The sequence below is a fragment of the Penicillium griseofulvum genome, assembly GCF_001561935.1.
Source record: "Penicillium griseofulvum strain PG3 chromosome Unknown contig_95, whole genome shotgun sequence".
NCBI classification, from domain to species: domain Eukaryota; kingdom Fungi; phylum Ascomycota; class Eurotiomycetes; order Eurotiales; family Aspergillaceae; genus Penicillium; species Penicillium griseofulvum.
Window position 1 is genome coordinate 1366848 of NW_024467454.1, and position 20134 is coordinate 1386981.

Consider the following 20134-nt stretch of genomic DNA (forward strand, 5'->3'; position numbering starts at 1 on the left):
TGAATATATATGCTGCAGTTTATCTCCCTGGGAGGACTTTCTGCGTGAATTCATTCATGTGAAGTGATATATAGTGGAAGAAATATTGTATAATATGTATATAATAGCAGATGGCTACATCAAAAAAGTATAATCTGCGTTGCTCAAATAATTCATGAGTACATCTGTGGCTATCACCAGCACAAGTCGACAAATATATATATCGAGATTCATGCGCTTTACTCCAACCTTTTTGTTTCGCTCGTGAACACATCAAAGGTCATCTATGGACACATTAGAATGGAAAAGGAGTTACTTTTAACATTTATCCATATAAATTGTTGAAGCTTACAATTTTTTTGCTTTTGACTACTGCGGTCGGGAGATTCGGTCATAAGGTAAAACAGCCCCAATTTATATATCAACCAGCCAATGGTCGAGCAGTAACTCGATCAACATCTTCCTTGGTCTAGTGGTGATGATTTCCGCTTGTCATTAAAACCGATAAGCGCGGGAGACCGGGGTTCGATTCCCCGAGGGAGAGATTTCTTTTTTGGCTCTTTCACCTTCTTTCCTATATCTCATTAGACTGGGTGAGTATTCAATGAATGAGGGAATTTTTTTTATTGAGTGGAAATAATAAAGATAACAATAACCTTTTCCATTCTTCCATATCAAATAAACAAACCGCCCAACTCTGACCAGGAGCTTTTAGTATAGAATACATATCCCAAAAGTGATGGATGAGTGAATGAGTGAGTGAGTGGTCTTCGAAAGAATACGACAGAGCAAGAAAACGCAAAGCCCACAAGGTATTCCAATGGCAAAAAGTCAGTCCCTCACGTTCAAAGAAAAGCCTCTGTGGTTGCATCGTTGTCTGTGACTTCACCCATTTGTCGACGGCGACTGTCTAAGAACAGATCCACCATGCGCTTGCTAGAGATCGTGGAATGAATGTCCTGAATTTGGCTGTAGCTGTCCATAATGTCATTGTACTCAGCCTGCTCCCTCGCATTTTCATTGTTTGCACGGCCACGCTGGGTGCGCATGGACCGGAAATGATTGATCCTGCTATCTTGGGCAATCGGAGCACGCCTGGCTGAATAGCGCCGCTGCTGCTCTTTGGTCCAGGACCGCTTGGATCTCACTCCCTTGGGAGTTGGGGACTCTGGTGGCTGCATATTTCCGGATCTCAGTCGGATTGGCGACGGTTCTTGATTGCAAGAAATGGGGATGGGCTTAGGTGAGGTGTTTTCATCAGACCTAGCATTGATATCCATGACCAATGAGTTAGCATGAATCTGCGCCGTATTTTCCGACTTAGTTGTCTGCAATGGCAACGTGGTTCGCATGCCGGAAGCCGGGATTAACGGACGGGAGAAGTTGCTCTGTGACGGGACTCTATTCTCAACCGAAGATTTGCGCTCGGTGGTACTTTGGTTGTCTGGAACCTTCGGCAGGGTTGCCGAAGCGGGAGCAAAGACAGCGATAGGAGCTCGTCGAGCTATGCTGGTCAAGTATTCATCCTCATCCTGGTATTGTGCATCTTCCCTGATGTGTTCCCTTGTGGGGCTTGCTTGCTCAATTCGTTCAATCTGTGAGCTCATCCATTGCTGCCAATCTGCACTGGGATTTACATGAGACGCGGGAGATGAAGCCCGGTTGGTACGTTTGCGTGACCTGTATGTTGTCCTCTGTGGGGTGAATATAGTCGCTGTTCCTGGTTCATCATGAACGCCCGTGTCGGCATTGTCAGATTTTGGTAAGGTGTTGCCACTGGCGGTCCGAGAATATATACTTGGGGAAATAATATCCCTTTTCGAGGCCCGAAGGCGAGAAACAATAACGCTACCACTGTCCTCATCAGATTCCTCACTCAAACCATACGTTGATTGTGGCGACATCTTGTCTGAAACAGCAGTCATATGTTGATTTGCCCGAGGTGGCATGCCCCGAGAAACTTGCATCGACCTAACTGAGCGCGGATACTTCCTTGGACTGGATTGATCACCACCACGCGCTGTTGCGAATGAACCGGGTGAGGTCGAGGATTCTTGGCTTGGGACATGGCGGATAGTCCGTTTGCCATGTTGGGAGTAGACAGAACTCGTCCGTTCTGGAACCACGCGATGCTGCGGCACATTGCCAAAGACCATCTCCTCGTTGGGATCAGACAGGGAATTCCGGCCCATCTGTTTCATCAAAGCTGTGTACAAATCTTGACTGTCAATAATGCTAATTTTAGGGGTGCTTGCTCTCACGCCCAAAGGAGATTGATTTTCCGTATCATCCATTGTAGGAGTCCTTGGTAGTTGCTGGTCCAGGTCCCCATCCTCTCTAATCAAGGAGAGAGATTTGCGATGCCCTGTCTTCCGGGTTGTAACTGTGTTTGACATAGTTGAATCAGCCCAACTGGTAACGCGCGACTTGGAAGTGCAGATACTATCGCAGCTGGGGGACTGGGGCATTGACTGGAAGTAGTTGGAATCAATGCCGTCTTCAATGGCTGTCAATCTGCGAGGAGAGCATTCTTCCGTGTCTTTCCCAATCGGAGCTACCTCAGAGACCTCAGCGCCATTTGGGTTACCACGTGGCGCAGGTTGTTGATCCGCGACCTTGGAAAACCCAAACACACGCCTGAATTTATTTTTGATGGAACTTGAAAAAGACCGAGATTTAGAGCACTCGGGAGAGGCATCGACGCCACATTCACTTGTCGCCCGGAATGATTTTCGAAATGGCCTGTGCTCCTTCTTGTGTCTGAGAAAGAAAGATGACCGTCGAGCCTGAACACCTTCCCTGTTAGAATCCCGTGAAAATTGGCTACGCGCAAGCTGAATAGCCGCATCGCGACCCCTAGCAGTTGGATCAACTTGTGGGGATTGATAACCTCCTCGGAGAAAAGACATAGATCGTCTCATTGTTCGTGGCAGCTGAAATCCAGGACTGCGATCTGGATCAAGGGGATCACCGCAAGGGATCGAAGGGACTCCATACGGGGTCTGCGAAGTTCGCTGTCTGGTCGAGAACATTGACTTGGCCTTGCGCAATCGGCGATATGAAGAGGGCACTGAGCTGTCCCGCCCATCAAATCCGTTGAGCTCTGTGATTGGCGGAAGGGCGGCAGGGTCATCGAAGCAATGGGTTCGGGTCGATACACCGGTCAGTTCCTTGGACCGACGAGTGGCTGGAAATTTTGTCAAGTCTCCCTGGCCGGTTGATATACTATCTTCAGTGCTCCGAAGGCTCGATCCGGGACGCCTCCGAGGGATGGCAACATTTCCTGGGCCACCTAGTCGTTCGTATGGGTTTTTCGAATCCTGAGATGAGCTTTGGCTAGAGCGCATTGCCCGGGAGGCTGCAGCTGCAGCGGCCGCATGCTGTGTAGCAGCATCGGGGATCTCTGGGGCTGGTCGTCTGGGTTTTCGTATTGAGCGGGTGGACATGGACCTTCTTAGGCTGCGTGTATTGGATGTAGAGGAAAACATGTTACGAAAATGTCTGCAGGGAGTATAACTACAGAAGTATTGAGAGAAGGGATTTAGAGAGGAAGAGTTTGAATAGAGAAGATTTAAGATATTCGGACTGGAAGTACTCGTGCTGGAAGGAAGTACATCACCAACGGAAGGTGCCCTCCTGGAAATAACTTAGCAACTTCCATTTCATCAACTTCATGGCAATTTCAGCTCATCGGGTTTAATGTCTCCAAATTCAAGCCAATAGCAATATAGTCACCCTTAGGGACAAGATCTAAACTTTTAAGGGTTAGCCCCTAAAATGGTGACTCACGCCAAGATGCACCTCAGCCTCATTTCTGGTCTGACTCGTTCTGACTCAAGACATAACGGCGAGACTGGTCAAAATGAATATATTAATTGTTCACAATTCTCGAGAGAGTTCAAGATCTCAGTGCGAAAGAAAACCCCCAGATTACCTAAAATGGCCTTACGATCCACTTCATCCAACCATGTCTATTTGAACGGCCGAACCCTGGAAGGAGGTGGGCAGCTAGTCCGAATTGCCATCGGACTCTCTGCATTGACTGGCCGTCCAGTTAGTATTGATCATGTTCGCGCGAACAGACAGGGAAAGAAGGGGTTGAAAAGAACCCATGCAGCAGCAGTGAAACTGTTAGCCGAGATTAGCGACAGCAAAGTATCGGGAGGTGAGGTTGGCTCTGAGTACTTGAACTTCTTTCCTCAGTCAACCAAATCAAAAGACGGACCTCTCCGGGAGTTGTCGCAAGTGAGTATAAAGTCCGAATACAACATCAAGCTCACGACTGCCGGTGCCATCTTCCTTGTCTTCGAGACCCTCTACCCCTATCTGCTTTATGCTGGATCGCAGGCGGCTGCTCCTTTTGTGAAAGTAAACATAACTGGTGGAACCAACGCTACTTGGTCTCCATCATATGACTACGCAGCGCAAGTTATCGCGCCAAATTTCGCCAAACTTGGACTTCCTCCTTTATCCATTGTCCTTCACAAGCGTGGCTGGACAACGGGGCCGGTTGACCTTGGAGAAATCACCTTTCTTGTATATACACTCGCATCCGAACACAACCCAGATGGCGTACATCAGCCTAAGGGGTCATCGGAAAGAGATCGGAATCGGACAGCCGAGGCTCTATGCAGCTTCCCGCGGATGAATTTAATGGATCACAAACGCGGAAAAGTCACGCAAATTGATATCACAGTACTCGCACCTGATCAACCGATCATCAGCGGAGACGCAGAAGAGGGAACAGGGAGTACTGTTCGCCAGTTTATCGAAAAAGTCACCCAACGCACTCTCTGCCTGGAAACCAGAAAGCTCGATCAGACTATATTCGGCAAATACTCTCCGTCATCTCCACTCCAAGAGGACACCCTCGGCAAATCATCAGCCGAAGATACACCAGTTCCTATCAGAATCCACACATCGGAAGTTACATATCACCGTAGCCACATATATATCCTTCTTGTGGCCCATACCTCCTCAGGGTTCAAAATTGGCCACGATATTATCTGCAGCGATCGCCTGCCTAGGCCAAAGTACAAGGGGAAACAAAAACACCAGCCAGCCCATGATCCTCGGCGTGGTTCTCAAAACAACTTAGCATTTTCTGCAGCAGCAGATTTAGTCCACCGATGCGTGGAAGGATTTATACGGGAAATCTCAAATGAGAGCCCAAATACCCAACCAGACCAGAAAAGTCCTTCCACCAGCAAGAGAGCTTGTCTAGATGCACATATGAGAGATCAAGTTGTTGTTTTCGAGGCACTTGGAAAGGTCTGTCACCCAGGCGAGTATGAGACCGAAGCAACCGAAACTTTGGAAGACGAGCGAGATTGGACACTTCACACGAAGACCGCACAGTGGGTATGTCAGCAGATGTTGGGTATCTAAAAGGCTGCACTTAGAGAAACATCGGCGATGCCGGCACGAATTGAATTTTGAGCTTTTCAATGATCTACCAATAAGGCCTAAGATATAAAATGTCGGTACCTGATCAAACCCTAACACGGTAATACTTACGCTAAAAAATCAATCTGTCGCAAAAATTCTCCGCCAAGTGCCGGTGTCCACGTAACGCGCCTACCCACGTTAGAACCCGAGATTAAAGGATCTACGCCCCAAAGCGGCTCTTTGACCAGGGGGCCAAACTTGCCGGTCAACTTCCCGCGCTTATTATCCCGATGGCGTGTTCCAGAACGCAACTAATAACGAGTTGGTAACTACAGCCGAGAAATCATATATTGTCGATCGGATCGGGTATATCTCCACGCCGGCTTGTTTGATAGCTTGACACATCTGTATCGAATTAGAGGTTGAGAGGGGGTTCTTTGAACGCTTATAGGGCACGGTGGATATTGAGTGTTCGTGTTCGGGTTAGATGTAACAACGCACGATATCCACTTTGGCTTGTTGGATATAAACAAGCTCACGAGTCTTTGATTTGAATTTTGGGTCATCCCCTGTCCTTTTGTTTTCCCAATCCAGTATATTTTCTGATCTTCCGATGCTTGGCCCCTTGTTCTATGCACTGCACAACATGTTACCATTGCGTCGGGACATTGGCGAGACGAGTTAATATAGTATTAATCTAGGTAATTAAGAAAGTAATCTTTTAGAATTTTCACCCTGTACTTTGGGAGATTCAGGGATAGGACCCCAATAATATATCAGATGTGTAAAATATAGTGCCCAGCAAAGTAACCATCAATATCTGACAATATTAGATACTAATACATCGAACACTCGGAATATCTACAAAGTGTCAATGGAATAAACGCCACACTACTCCGTCCATCGAACAGATAAAACTCCCAAAGGCATCTCAGATGGAACGTGCCAAATTCCCCACAGTTCCTGAAACAGTGATCCGCTACAATCACATGTGGCTGAGCGTCGAAAATTACGGCAATACCGAGAGAAAACAGCGAAGAAAAAAGGGGCTTGAAATCTAAAAAGAGAAACCGCATAGAAGGCCATTCGAAGCGGCTAGAAGCGGTTTTAACACTAGCCTCCTTAGCTTACTGGGCTTTGTTTTACATATCCGACAACTATGGAATGTGGGTTTTGTCTTTCTTTTTTTTTTCTTTTTTAATCTTTTTTTAGTCTCTTTTTGTATCTTTAATTCTTTACGGTTTTTTTTTTCTCATTTTGACCCCAAGAATGTCTAGCTTACAATTATACTAAACATATAGACAATAGTTTCAGATGTGGACAAAACATGAGTGGAACTATCTATCTCTGAGACAAGCGATCGACATAGTTCTTTCTCCTCGGTATTCTCCCCCTTTTCCCCTCCCTGTTCCTCGGATAGTGTGTGTGACGTGCCTTATCTTGTAAAAAGGTCTTATATTATTCCGTATACAACAGTTCGGAACCGTTAATTCTCCGAAAAAGGCCAGGCCCAGCCACTCAGTCTAGATCCTCCCCAAAAAACCACATGTGGTGACCACATGACTTTCACAACCTGCGAAAAAAAAAACCAAATCCTCCGGTAAATCACCCAAATACCACCCGCAAGAGCTTGTGTATTATATATGTGTGTGCGCCCAAGACAGGGATCACCCCTGCATAGCGTGAGCTATCAAGACAAGCCGATAAACGATCGACCGTGCATGTCGTACTAAGCATCGCACAAATGCCATTGCCTAACCTCGTGTGTAACATATCCTCGGCCACTTACTAGAAGAACATGCCATCCGCGCATCTATCGTTAGGCGAAGATCTATAGATTCAGACCAGCAAGGTCTAGATTCAGACGGGGATCTACGAGGTGTTGTCTCGGCATGGCGCAGGGGATCGGGGCGATGCGACACGGGCGAAATGGGCTGAGAGGGCTGTGGTGAAGGGTACCCGTGCAAGGTTGGGTGCGCAGAGTGCGGTACATGAGCATATTTCTAATAGAGTATTTTATATTACTTAGTTTGGTGTTTCCGGGCGCAGATGTCTGTTTCAGCATGAGACGTGGGAGCTCTTGCGGCTGAAAATGACAAGAGGGTTAGCCGGGTACCGAATCCCCATGACGGGTTTGGGAGGGGTTTTTGGGGCCGAAACTTCACAGCCCCCGGTATTGGGGCTGAGGGTCTAGTCATTAAGACCCAAGCGCGTCATTGTTAGAGGTTGGGTAGTAAGATATCTAAAATAGATCTCGGGTTTATACTTTGCAAGGCTGAGTATTCTAGATTTAGTTCTAGATTCTAGATGGAGATGGCAGCAGATAGTCAAGACATAACAATATGTTGTAAATAGGTATATAGCACTAGGGGGGTCATATGATAGGAAGCGCAAATAAAACAGAGGGGTATGGCATCACCGTTCACAAAGAAAAGGGTCGACATCAGTTAAAAAACATAAAAATAGGGCATAAAAACCAGAAAAAAAAACAAGAAATATCAAAGCACACGTATGCGCAAGGAAAAGAAGGGGTCGATCAACGATCAACCAGAGAGTTGAAAGAACCCAATCCATCAGCGCCACTGCCCTCCAGTGGCAGATCCATGTCCGGTATCCATGCAAAAAAGAAGCGATCTATCCATGCAAAAACAAAGCGGGCCGTTCTTTGTAGGAACAAACCCAAGCGAGTGAAAAAGGAAATGTTCGCGAAGTCCATGCCAAGTTTCCCGGTTTCCAAAAGGAGATTCGTCAAAGCTCACTCATTAGCCCGGCCAATGTAGTGAGGGACGAAATCATAGAGTTGAGGTAATATGCGGAAAACCGGGAAACTGGACAAAGCAAATAGGCGGCCGCCGAATATAACAAAGAAACTCCCGGCGATGCATATGAGAGATGTGGAGAGAGAGAAAGAGAGGCAATTAAGAAAGAACAAAGCGGCCGTTGATCATGCGAGGTGAATCCCAGCCGGCAGGACGCAACCTAGCGAGGAGCTGGGTTCTTCTCCGGACCGTCCCGGGAAGTGTGCTTTGCATTCATTACAGCTCAGGCTCGGATGTCTTTTCGCCAAAGAGCTCTGAGGGTAGCGCTCGCTTGTATTCGCGTGGTTGAGCGAATGGCGAAGCGAAAGCTGGACGGCGCAAATTTAGAGACTGGTTAAGGGAATTAGTTTTGTATTAAAGATTCAAAAATATCGGAATCACATACAACGCAGTCCGAACACTTCGCTCCTTGTCTGTTCACACGACCGCGGCATCCACGGGGATAATTTGCGCAGGAATACATGATGAGATGATAGTTTTCAGAATCTCAAAGAGAAGAAAAAAAAAAGTTGACCTTAAATGTAACGGAGAATAAGCAAGGCCTAGAATGTGTACAACACAATGACGTCGGAGGATCAAGGTAGAAATTCAGCCACAAGGTCTAGATAATTGAAGAAAGAGAGGGAGAAGAGGGGGTTTATATTAGAGGCTCAAATATTGGCTTAGACATTTAAAACATTTACAATTCTAGGCAGTGAAATAGGAGGATTAAAATTTTTAGGGTTCCATTATTACGGCCGTTTGCTGGGGTTGGTTATTTTTGATTTTTTTTTGGTTATTTTTTATTTTTTATTTTTATTTTATTTTTTTTCATTCTTTATGTTTTATATTATTGTGTATTTTTTATACCTATTTTACATGTTTTACTGTATATTATTTATTTTATATTATTTGTTCTTTAATCTCTCTCTAACTTGAACCATCTGAATCATCCTTTTTTTATCTCTTTTTTTTATTCCCTTTGGGTAGAGAGATCTCTGGGTAGCTAATTGGGTATATTCCATGGATACATTCAACTGCTTCCCGGATCTTTCCAACGGTTTTTTTTTTGTGTAAACTTTATACGATAGATCACTTTACTACACATCCAATACCTAATATTGCAGAGATCGGTCGATCATGATCCCTTGTCCCGAAGATGCGGGATGATCGGCTCAAATGCTGGTCTTCGGTGCATGAAGGGCCAAGGATCGGCTATACAAAAAAAAAAAAAGACGGCATTAGAAGGAATGACTCGCAGTCTTGTATATTGCAGGGACAAGTGGATCAGCTGACAAGTGCAGATTTCGAAACAGCAGCCTAATCCAAACTGTTAAGCTTCAGATTAAGTAAATTTGCGCTTGAACATTTCAATATACAGTAGAGTTGTAGATATATAGTGGAAACTGGTACCTTTTTTTTTTCTATTTAGTTTCATATTAAAGACACCCCTCGATTCCGAATTCTGGGTCTTGGGCCTCTCTCCATATGGAGTTTGTTTTCTGGAATCTCCACCGAACTCAGGGGATTTCCTCAATTTTCCTTTTCAGGCCTGTTTGTAAGTTTGCATGGAACATTCTGATCCTTCTGTGTTGTCCACTTTCTCCTGATCAGCCCTGTCAATGACATCTTTTGCTTTTTTGCCTTTGCGATTGTACCCCTATTCTTTTATCCCTCCATTCTATACTCCATACATACTCCATGGATGATCGTTACCTCATATATTCAGTTTAAACCAATGACATTCCTATATGTTCTTGAAACTTCAATCCGATTCAATAACCCTTGATGGTCCTACATTTTGTATGGTTTCTCCCTTTCACTGTGGAGGCTGTGGAGCCCGGGAGTTTTTGTTTCATTTTTTTTTTTTTCAAGCCAGAAACGTATTCCAGAAGTCCAGATCTATAAAAATATTTAGACTATACACCGCCTCTCACGAAACCTCACATTTTCCCTTGGCAACGTTTTCGTAAGGTGATACACACGGTGAAGGCTAGACGTGGCCTGTAGAAAGCTATTAGGCTCTTTACTGGTCACTTGACTGGTTCATGTGGCCTGTTTCCATGCATTATCGCATGTTAATGGTTGGTGTGACATACTAATTTAACTACAGGGATATGTTGGAGGTAGAGCACATTCACTGTATTTCAAGGACAACCGCAGCCGGATGTTCCGGTCCGTAAAAGAATGGCCCACAACTCAGGAACAGAAATATTCTGGCGTCTAGAAGAGGATCGAACATTTACCTCAGAATCTGGACCATTACAGCCAGGGCAAATAAATAAACCCTGTGTAACAAAAAAAGGAAGACTATGAAGAGTGGGAACCTATGACGACGACAGCAGTGACGGCAATATCCGAGGAGACCTGTGCAGTTTCCCTGCAGGTTACAGTCTCAGTCCAGTCATCACAGTCATGGGAAATCAAAAATGAGCGATAATCGGAGAGAAGCTAGAAGCAGATATGACTTCATCTGAGAATAGAATCTTGGAAATTCAAGCCCGACTTCAACATCTCACCTGCAGAATGCATGACTCGGATCTCGGTTCATGTGATTCCAGAGTACTACCTAGTTTAGGTTGTTGCTAGCAAAATCTGATACATAATTGCGACTGCAGCCGGTCGAGTTATCTGATGGTCTTATTTGAAGAAATGCGGGGATTTCACCCCCTGTAGCGTCACAGGACGTTCATTTGAGGCTGGTGACAATGTAACCGTGTTACCTTGGAAGCTTGGAGATTATGTAGAGAGAAAAGGAAATAGATGGTCATTTCATCCAGTGCCTGATTTTGGCGACTGATAGCATTGCATGATATTCTTCCGAAAACACCCAAGGGGCAACAGGATAGAGAGATATTAAAAAAAAGAAAGGAAAAGGAAAGCCTCCGAGAAGCGCCGTCCATCACACCATCACTTAAATCTCCAGCATAGATCGAAGAATGAAACACGCTCCGAAGATACCTAGCAGGGACACGAGCAGCAGCCCATTTCCTTCCCTGGTCAGTCCCAGGTACGCAACTGCACCCACTACAATCTCCTTTCGTCGCGCCATGTCTCGCTTGGATTTCCAACTCGGATCGATAGAGAATGGAGCCACAGCTCGGACACCCGATCTTGTGTTCTCAGTGTCTGAAGATGCGTCTGAGGACGGTAGCGGCACCGATGCAACGAGCGCAACCGGACGATGATCAGACTGAGCGAACAGAGGCAGCGCATTGTAAGCGAGCGGTTTGACCTTTCCAGCTTCACCAACCCACGACGGCTTATCGAGGTAAAGGACTCGATCGCACCAACTAGGCCAGCGGTGATTCGACCATTTCCATTCAAGATTATCCGTATCCAAGCCCTGGCGGACAGCTTCGCGCGCGGCGTCCGAGTATTTGTAGGTAGGAGGAAAATCGATAGGCGCCTCGGACAGGCTGTGGAAGGTCCTGCCGTAGTTCATCTCGCGCAAAAGCTGGTCGTTCTTCAAAAGGTGGGAATAGTGCGATGGGTCATCGAGGTTGACGTTGCGCCGAGGGAATTGCTCAATCTCCCCAGCCGAGGGTCCGATATTCGACGTGCGATAGTTTAGGTCTCCAGCAAGGAATAGATAGGCGTTTGGCGCGAAGAGGTCTCTGCGACTGCCTTCCGCGTGCGCCGATGCTGCGTCGTCAAGAAGGCTGGTATTTTCATCCACACTTGACCTCTCTGCTGGTCTCTTGCTGCTGTGTGTGAATACAAGTCGCTCGACAATGCTCTTCCAGTCCTTGTTTCTTTGCTCATAGGAATCTTCCATGGGAGCGAGATGCGCTGCGACGAAAGTGAGGTCCACAGTCTTGGATGGGTACCCTTCAACAACGTATCCCAGGCGTGCCCCGACAGCGCCCTTGTTTCCCATTTCTTGAACCCCGACGCCGACATGGGCTGTATCGATCCATGCAACTTTGCTCAAAGTATCATCGCGCGCGAAAAGCATCAGGCCGGTCATTCCCGTATTGTCGGTGAGGAAGTCCACATAGTGGTGGTTCCATTTTTGTGCCGAGGCTTTCTGGACGGCACGGCGGAATGCATCGAAATAGGGCGAAAGATAGGAACCGCCGAGGAATGAGTAGGCGATGGGTGCGATCTCTTGAAGCGAGAGGAAAATTAGATCGGGTGCGGAGCTCCCCGCACCAGACGCGGGGAGTGCGTCGAAAAAGTGGTTCGCGAATGCATCGACATCGACAAGGTTTCTTGCACAGTTAAAGGTCAGAACATAGACACCGAGGGCATCCATACTGAAAGCTCAACTCTGGATCAATCCAGAGGTCAAGACAGATGGATAAAAACAGAGTTGAGGATGGGGAAGCTGAAGCGGTGACGTCACATGTACAAGTGACCGCTCTTTCTGACCGCCTGCCTTGGATTGTAAAAAGTAAATACAAAAAACTCGAATAGATTTAAGACAACCTTCAATGTTTTACAGGTACGTGCAAATAACAACACATTCAATTATGGTTTGATTATTGATCTCAAATGATTCTAGGGCCAAAATACAAAAACATCAAAAAAAGAAATTCTTGTGCATCATCCGTGAATCGAACACGGGCCTCGTCGATGGCAACGACGAATTCTACCACTAGACCAATGATGCTGAGGAACCAGGTGGATCTGCAAGCTGATTTGCTGGTGATATTTGGGACCCCTCAAATTGATTTGTATAGGGATTGAATACTATTCATCCTATACTTCAAGCTCTTGGTCTATACGAAGAATCATAACTTGCCCCGAACTTCCACCTTGCCATTGGTTGGCTCCAACTCAACTAGTAGCATACCCTCAGCAACATCCTCCTCTTCATCTTCCATCTCATAAACCCATTTGACTCGACCACTCCGAGGGCTTCGTACTTCGAGCTCCATCTTCATCTGCTTGACGAAAGCTAGGACCTGGTTTTCAACAACATCTTCTCCATCCGTGACCAGTATCTCAATCAACTTGCCAGAAAGGGGGAGGATGATGTGGTGCGGGTTCTTTGGATCACCTCGTCGATGCGAGGAGGACACTAATGCCGACGCAGCAGTCGTAGTAGTTTCAAGTTGCATCCGATAAGGGATTGCACCCTGTGAGGTTGGCGTTGTATATTCGATTTCGGCAGTCAGTGATGTAGGGAACTCATTGCGTAGCACCCGTGACAGGCGCAGATGATGGGCAATTTTGTCTGATTGTTGGGAATCTTTAGACAGAGGTTCCAACGTGATCGACCATGCATCTCCTTTTCGGAACAGGAGATTTGAGGCTGGTAGCCCGCTTTGGGTGTGAATTTGCTGTGAAGGGCTAGGAATATCCTGCTCATGAACAGTCTTTGATATGTTCTCCCCTTGTTGGAGTACTGCGCCGAGGTTGAGCCCAAGCCATTGGGTGTCGACTTTGCCGGCCATGAAATCAGGATGGGCCACGATCCCTCGTAGAAGGCTGATATTAGTTTTCACACCGTCAATCCTAGAATCAGCCAAGACCCGCTGGGTTTTTCTAACCGATGCTTCCCAGGTTGGCGCAGTCACGATTATCTTCGCTAGAAGATTGTCGAAGTTGGATCCCACAACAAGTGGGGAGCCAGAGGCACTGATATGGGTGTCTACCCGGATTCCGTGGCCACTAGGAACGGTGAATCCAGTAACTTTGCCAATACTTAGGGAAAACTCGTTGCTTGGGTCTTCAGCACACAGTCTAAGTTGGATTGAAAAGGCATTTGGCGGAGGATGACTTGCTTTGACCTCAGCACCAAGGCCTAGTTGATGTAAAGTATATCCTTGGGCGAGGAGCAGTTGTGTCTGCACCAAATCTATGCCACTGATAGATTCCGTAATGGTATGCTCGACTTGTAGACGCGGGTTCACCTCCAAGAAGTAGAATTCCCCGCGCTGTTCACTGACCAGAAACTCGAACGTTCCCAATGATTGATAACAGATTTTACTTGCCATCTTGAGCGCAGAATCGATCACTTGACCAACCAAAGCTCTATCCCGCATCAAAGCTGGGGCACATTCAACCACTTTCTGAAACCGCCTCTGAGCACTGCAATCTCTTTCCCAGAGATGTCGCACCTGACCCGTGCCATCACCAATAATCTGAATCTCAACGTGATGAAATCCGTCCACGGCTGCTTTCTCAACAAAGACAGACCGAGACGGTGACTCGCCAATAGCTCTCTGAATACTATTATCCAGCTCACGCTCCTCGCGAACAAGGCGAATTCCACGACCACCTCCACCGTCAACAGCTTTGATCATGACTGGGAAACCAATTTGTGTAGCAAACGCATGTGCTTCATCCACGTTGGAGGTAGGTTGCCCCATGGCTTCCAAAACAGGGACGCCGCATTGCTGCGCTAGCTGTTTTGCTTGCAGCTTATCGCCTGTTCGGGCGAGGTTTTCCCATCCAGGTCCTATAACGAGAGACCCAGCTTCGTGCCACATGCGATATGCGAATTCAGCGCTTTCGCTGAGGAATCCATACCCCCCATGGACGGCGTCAATGGAGTGCTTTTGGGCTATTTCTATAAGGAGGGAAATATCGAGATATGATGACGCCGATGGGATTTCAATCGCATGCTGTGGTCGCCCTAGATCGCAGTGCGATCGGTCATCTGATGTGTAGAGAGCGAATGTCTCAACTGGCTCGGGTAACTCTCGTACTGCATGGAGAATACGAACGGCAATTTCTCCTCTAGCAAATATCAGAGTATGTTATAAAATTATGTGTAGAAGTTCATACCTGTTGGCGACCAACAATCGCTTGATGGGCCGTGAGTGCGGGGACGACATTGAGGGTAAAAGGGGAAAATCTGGGGTAGTTGTATGAAAAAGCCCAAGCAACCCAGATTAACGAAGCAATTTATAATATCTTTCAATAGAGATCAATGAAAATATTCTAAGATATCTGATTACAAGACACTTCCATTCAACAAGGTATTATAGCTTTCGCCATGGGTGACCTCGGCCCTCGGAACCACCCCCTCAGTAGATCAACTCCTTAAACAACCTCCAATTCTACACAGACGATGTTGTATACACCGCGCACAAGGAACATACACCAATCCATATCAATTGTTACATTACATCATGACAAAAGACAATGACAAGCCATCGGCTAGAACAAGCAAGGACCAAGCCACCGACCGCCTGAACCAGGTCTCATCTCATATATCCCAACCAGAAAACCAAACAAAAACGCCCAAGGCCAAATCAAAGTCAAAGGCCACAGACAACCGTCTCCCAGCAGATCATTCAGATGTATTAGGCCAACTAGCAACGCTCCGTGCAATAGCCGCAAAGCCAGACCCCAACAACCGAGGCTACATACGCCAAAAGCAAGCAGGCAAGCTATGGGTACGGGAACGCATTGAGAAAATCCTAGATCCAAACACCTTCCAAGAAATTGGGTCCGTGTCCGGCACGGTAACATGGCAAAAGACGGCGCCGATGCGCGAAAAGCCCGTCTCCTTCGTGCCCAGCAATAACGTCCAAGGCGCCGGACTGCTTCGCGGCAGAAAAGTCCTCCTTACAACTGATGATTTCAGTATCCGGTCCGGACATGCCGACGGTGCGAGTGTAGGTAAGACGGTTTATGTGGAGAAGCTTGCTATTGCGCTTCGCTTGCCGGTTGTTAAGCTTGTTGATGGGAGTTCGGGAGGTGGAAGTGTAACGACGATTCGAAAGGAGGGGTGGAGCTATCTTCCCCATGTTTCGTCGTTTCCCCATGTTATCAAGCAGTTGAATATGGGGATTCCGAATTTGGGGGCTGTTGTTGGGCCTGCGGTGAGTTTTTCTCTGGAAATTTCTTTCCATCTTTGGTTGATTTTTGTGTTTTATTCAAATCCATTTGGTATTGGTTACATAAGGTGTACTGACTGGTGGTGTAGATTGGACTAGGTGCCGCGAGAGTGGTATCCTGTCACTTCTCCGTGATGGCAGCCGACATTGGAGCACTGTTCAATGCAGGCCCGAAGGTTGTCGAGGGCGCAACATTTGAAGAAGGTCTCGACTTCCAAGACCTGGGTGGGCCGATGGTCCATTGTATGAATGGCACGATCGATAACCTCGCCGCCAATGAGGCAGAGTGCTACGAGCAGCTGCGGATAGTTCTGGGATATCTCCCCAACAGTGGGAGCGATGCACCTCCCACAGTTTCTTGCACCGATCCAGAGGACCGCGAGGATATTGCATTGCGGAGTATCATCCCTCGACGACAAGCACGGATGTACAATGCCCGCTCAATCATCACCTCTGTAGTTGATAAGGACTCCTGGTTTGAGATTGGAGCGTTATGGGGTCGCACTGCAATTGGTGGACTTGCACGTTTGGGCGGCCGTCCTGTTGGCATTATCTCGCTTAACTGTGAAGTGAACGGAGGCGCACTGGATGCCGCTGGTAGTCAGAAGTTAACCAGGCTGCTGAAGTTGTGCGACGTTATGAACCTGCCTATTCTGCAGTTCTTGGACGTCCGTGAGTAACATTCTTTTATCTCCACTAATTTGCAATGGGCTGACATGTTGCTTAAAGCGGGATATGCCATTGGAACTGTTGCTGAGCGTACGGCGACAATGCGTTGGGGTGTTGAGCTTGCCAAAGCTTACTTCAGCACTACCGTGCCGGTATTCAGTGTGATCACGCGACGTGTGTTTGGTGTGGCGGGTGGTATTATGTTGGGTTGCCGCGATCCAGTCATGCAGGTTGCTTGGCCCTCTGGACAATGGGGTTCCCTGCCTCTGGATGGCGGAATTGAGGTTGGGCATCGACATGAGTTACGCGAAGCTGAGAAGGTTGGGAAGAAGGAGGAGCGATATCAAGAGTTGGAAGAGGAGTATCTACGGCTGATGAATCCGGTGCGTACAGCGAATGCGTTTGGGATCGAGGAGATTATCGACCCGAAGGATACGCGGAAGGTTTGCTGTTCATGGGCATCGTATGTCTATGAGGTGCTCCTTAAAGAGAGGTTAGCAGATAGAGCCTGTGGGAAGCTGCAGCCTTCCTTTGCCTGATAGAAGCTTGAGATCGTTATGCTATGTGAAACAGCCTGATGGTACTTATGGAACCTGATAATAAAAATGAAAAAGAATGACAGCGCGCCGGAACGAAACCGCAGGCTCTGCTTCTGAGGTATTTAACGCCAAAAGCAAAAATGAGCTGGAGTCCGCCGATGTACTATCCGCAGACTCGAGCTCATTGCCTACAAGACTTTAATGCGAATGATAAGGGGCATGTATACCCGTGGACATGTAGGTAAAATTTTACAAGTACCTACATATGTATGTCTTATAGCATTATCTTGCAAGTTACTCACTCATTCACCACGCTAATCAGTGCACTATGTTCTTGTTGGTATCAGCATCCTAAAGGCTCGACTTAAATCCTATATCCTAAGCTAGGAAATCTGGATCCATGAAGATTCATATTACTTCGTCTAAAATAATACCTTTTATCGTTATGTTAGGTGATATAAAATATTAAATAAATAGGAAGTGGAGTCCGGGCGAACAAAGACGACATTCGTTCTCCTTCCATTAGATCCAACACTATATATTAATATATTTGCAGTCCTTTTGCTAAATGAATAGGACTTATCTGCAGATATGTGTCTCATAGGTAGGGTATCACACATAGTCAAAGATCTGAACCCAATTACTCTCCGATTTCTACATGATAGCTTGAATATCGCAAGTAGTTTTGTTATGAATATTTATTCCTCTTATAGTTTCGATGACACTATGGTAATTAATCCGTACCTAGTGTTCGGAGAGGTAAACAATGAAAGGTCCAATTAGAATGAAGGACTTGTGCCCTAAATTTCTTCAGCTCATTTTTCCTATAAACCTACTATGTCTAACCCAATCCATCCTAATTTATACGCGACAAATGAAGCATCGACGAGACTTTATTTATAATTGCCAATTGCCTTTCGCATTAATAGGGGATACTTAATCTCTGTTTAATTAGTGTTTGTGAGGGTAGCGGATAAAAGGTCTGGATTCTTAATTCAAATGGAGAACTTCTTCCCCAAAGTTAATCGCTCGACTCCTTCGCCTAATGATTTCTATAGATCCATTATATCATTTAACCATTCGTATAATGACACATAATCCTATCGGATGTACGGATGATTGACTTTACAGATATGGTTTGATTCATAATGATCTCCAACCCAAATTCCTCCACAATTTCTATATGATAGATCACCCATCGACGACAGTTTAGTTATAGATACTAATCCCTCGTATAGTCTCGATAACACTATGATAATTAATCTGTACTTGATGTTTGTAGAAGTTAAAGAGAAACTTCCGGCTTCGCATGAAGGACTAGTGCCCACAAGTCCTTTAGTCAATTGGCTTTGATTGATTGCCTACATATCTCGGGCAATTGTCTCTTGCGCGCAGGCGGAGGCAAGTGACAATTGTATACCATTTTGGGACCATTAGATCCAATTGCTCGAGTACAAAAGCCCTCACCTTCACGATTCTTCCTCCTTTTCCTTCATCATCTTTCACATTCTCTTCACCGAGCGTCAAGCTTCATCTTCACTCACCATCATCAATTGTAAGCTTCATTATCATCATTATTATCATCATCCCCACCCATCATCACCATCTTCATCACCGTCCTCATCGTCACCATCGTCACCATCCCCACCTTCCTTATCACCCTCATCACCCTTATCATCCTCATCGCCATCCTCAGCACCATCCTCATCACCATCCTCATCATCACAATCGTTACCTTCCTCACCATAGTCACCTTTCTCCTCTTTCTCACCATCCTTCTCATCTTCATCCTCATCATCCTCATGTTCATTCTCATCAGCATCTAACTTTACTAGAGCCCTACCATATTGGGTATCGTACTCTGGTAACATCTACAACGTCTACAACACATCATTACACAGTAAGCTTCACCGTATCATCTTCATCCTTCATCAGCAGCTAACTTTATCGGTAACCAGCCTCATCATACCATAACCTCCCACCCACAATCTCAATCCTCTTTACCATCGTCAAGATGCGGGCTATCATACAGTCCTCCGCCCTCGCCAGCTTCAAGACCACCCGGGATGAATACGCAAAGTACCTTAAAGGCCTGTCTAACGGCGATAACGGTGGTCAAGGAACGCTCAATCTCATCGAAGCGAAGCTACAATCCTTCGCCAACACACTCTCAATGTGGGCGCTTATGAGAAACGGCACCAAGAAGGATGGAGTTTGCTTCGAGGCACGCTGCAACAACCTGAGGATTCTGATGAAAGAGCTGGCACTTCTTGTTGACTGTGCACAGCATTCTCTGCTCTATCAAGACTTCTATGAGGAAGAGGCCCACATGTTGAAAATCTTCAGGATGGCCTCGATCCAAATTGGAAGCCTCAGTTTGCAAGGTCTGTCCAACGATGACAGGGAAGCGTCGGCAAACGCGCGACTTGTGGAGTTGGAGCAAAAGAAGTGGACACGTCGATCCCCATCTGATGACGATTGGCGACTGGCAATGTTGCGAGAGTACTGGAATCGATTCTACTTCAAAGTTGACGGCTGCATGTGCGGACAGTGCCTGGGTGTCTATGTGCAGCACAGAGATCCATCTCTGTCGCCTCCACTTCCCCCTCTCCCTGATCTCTCAACTGATTATGTGACTTCCAGTGAGGAGGAATGAGTGCGGAGAATTTGGTATCTTTCATGGTGTTTTCATGCGGAAATCTTTCTTTGGTTGAGTTTGGAGAGTCAAATTGTTTCTGACATTGTGTTTTTTTTTGGTCAAATTGTTATTGGGGACGATGTTTTTCTTTTTTTTCTTTTTTTCTTTTGGGTATCAAATTATTCGTGGATGAGGAGGATTCTGTTCTGCAGGTCAAATTGTTTCTGGTGATTTTTATTATTTTATTATTATTTTCTTTCTTTCTTTTTGAGGGTCAAATTGTTTCTGGAGGAGGATTTTCTTTTGGAGGTCAAATTGCTTTTTTTT

At 46.3% G+C, this 20134-nt stretch overlaps 7 protein-coding genes across 7 annotated transcripts; 3 read left to right on the plus strand and 4 right to left on the minus strand.

Moving 5' to 3' along the window:
- Nucleotides 1-824: 824 nt before the first annotated feature.
- PGRI_060010 (uncharacterized protein) lies at nt 825-3425 on the minus strand (the record flags this gene model as incomplete). Its single annotated transcript, XM_040793715.1, has 1 exon — nt 825-3425. The coding sequence occupies one exon, from the start codon at nt 3423-3425 to the stop codon at nt 825-827; it is 2601 nt and encodes an 866-aa protein (XP_040648570.1).
- A 493-nt stretch (nt 3426-3918) lies between these two features.
- On the plus strand, nt 3919-5367 carry PGRI_060020 (putative RNA 3'-terminal phosphate cyclase; the record flags this gene model as incomplete). Its single annotated transcript, XM_040793716.1, has 1 exon — nt 3919-5367. One exon carries the CDS (start codon nt 3919-3921, stop codon nt 5365-5367), a length of 1449 nt encoding a protein of 482 aa, XP_040648571.1.
- Nucleotides 5368-11079: 5712 nt separating this feature from the next.
- Nucleotides 11080-12423, minus strand: PGRI_060030 (putative inositol 5-phosphatase; the record flags this gene model as incomplete). The annotated part of the gene is made up of 1 exon (XM_040793717.1): nt 11080-12423. The coding sequence occupies one exon, from the start codon at nt 12421-12423 to the stop codon at nt 11080-11082; it is 1344 nt and encodes a 447-aa protein (XP_040648572.1).
- Nucleotides 12424-12901: 478 nt separating this feature from the next.
- PGRI_060040 (putative pyruvate carboxylase) lies at nt 12902-14953 on the minus strand (the record flags this gene model as incomplete). Its single annotated transcript, XM_040793718.1, has 2 exons — nt 12902-14855; nt 14904-14953. The coding sequence occupies 2 exons, from the start codon at nt 14951-14953 to the stop codon at nt 12902-12904; spliced, it is 2004 nt and encodes a 667-aa protein (XP_040648573.1).
- A 297-nt stretch (nt 14954-15250) lies between these two features.
- On the plus strand, nt 15251-17169 carry PGRI_060050 (Carboxyl transferase; the record flags this gene model as incomplete). The annotated part of the gene is made up of 3 exons (XM_040793719.1): nt 15251-15946; nt 16051-16633; nt 16691-17169. 3 exons carry the CDS (start codon nt 15251-15253, stop codon nt 17167-17169), a joined length of 1758 nt encoding a protein of 585 aa, XP_040648574.1.
- A 1583-nt stretch (nt 17170-18752) lies between these two features.
- Nucleotides 18753-19101, minus strand: PGRI_060060 (uncharacterized protein; the record flags this gene model as incomplete). The annotated part of the gene is made up of 2 exons (XM_040793720.1): nt 18753-19008; nt 19067-19101. 2 exons carry the CDS (start codon nt 19099-19101, stop codon nt 18753-18755), a joined length of 291 nt encoding a protein of 96 aa, XP_040648575.1.
- Nucleotides 19102-19183: 82 nt separating this feature from the next.
- On the plus strand, nt 19184-19825 carry PGRI_060070 (uncharacterized protein; the record flags this gene model as incomplete). The annotated part of the gene is made up of 1 exon (XM_040793721.1): nt 19184-19825. The coding sequence occupies one exon, from the start codon at nt 19184-19186 to the stop codon at nt 19823-19825; it is 642 nt and encodes a 213-aa protein (XP_040648576.1).
- Nucleotides 19826-20134: the final 309 nt, after the last annotated feature.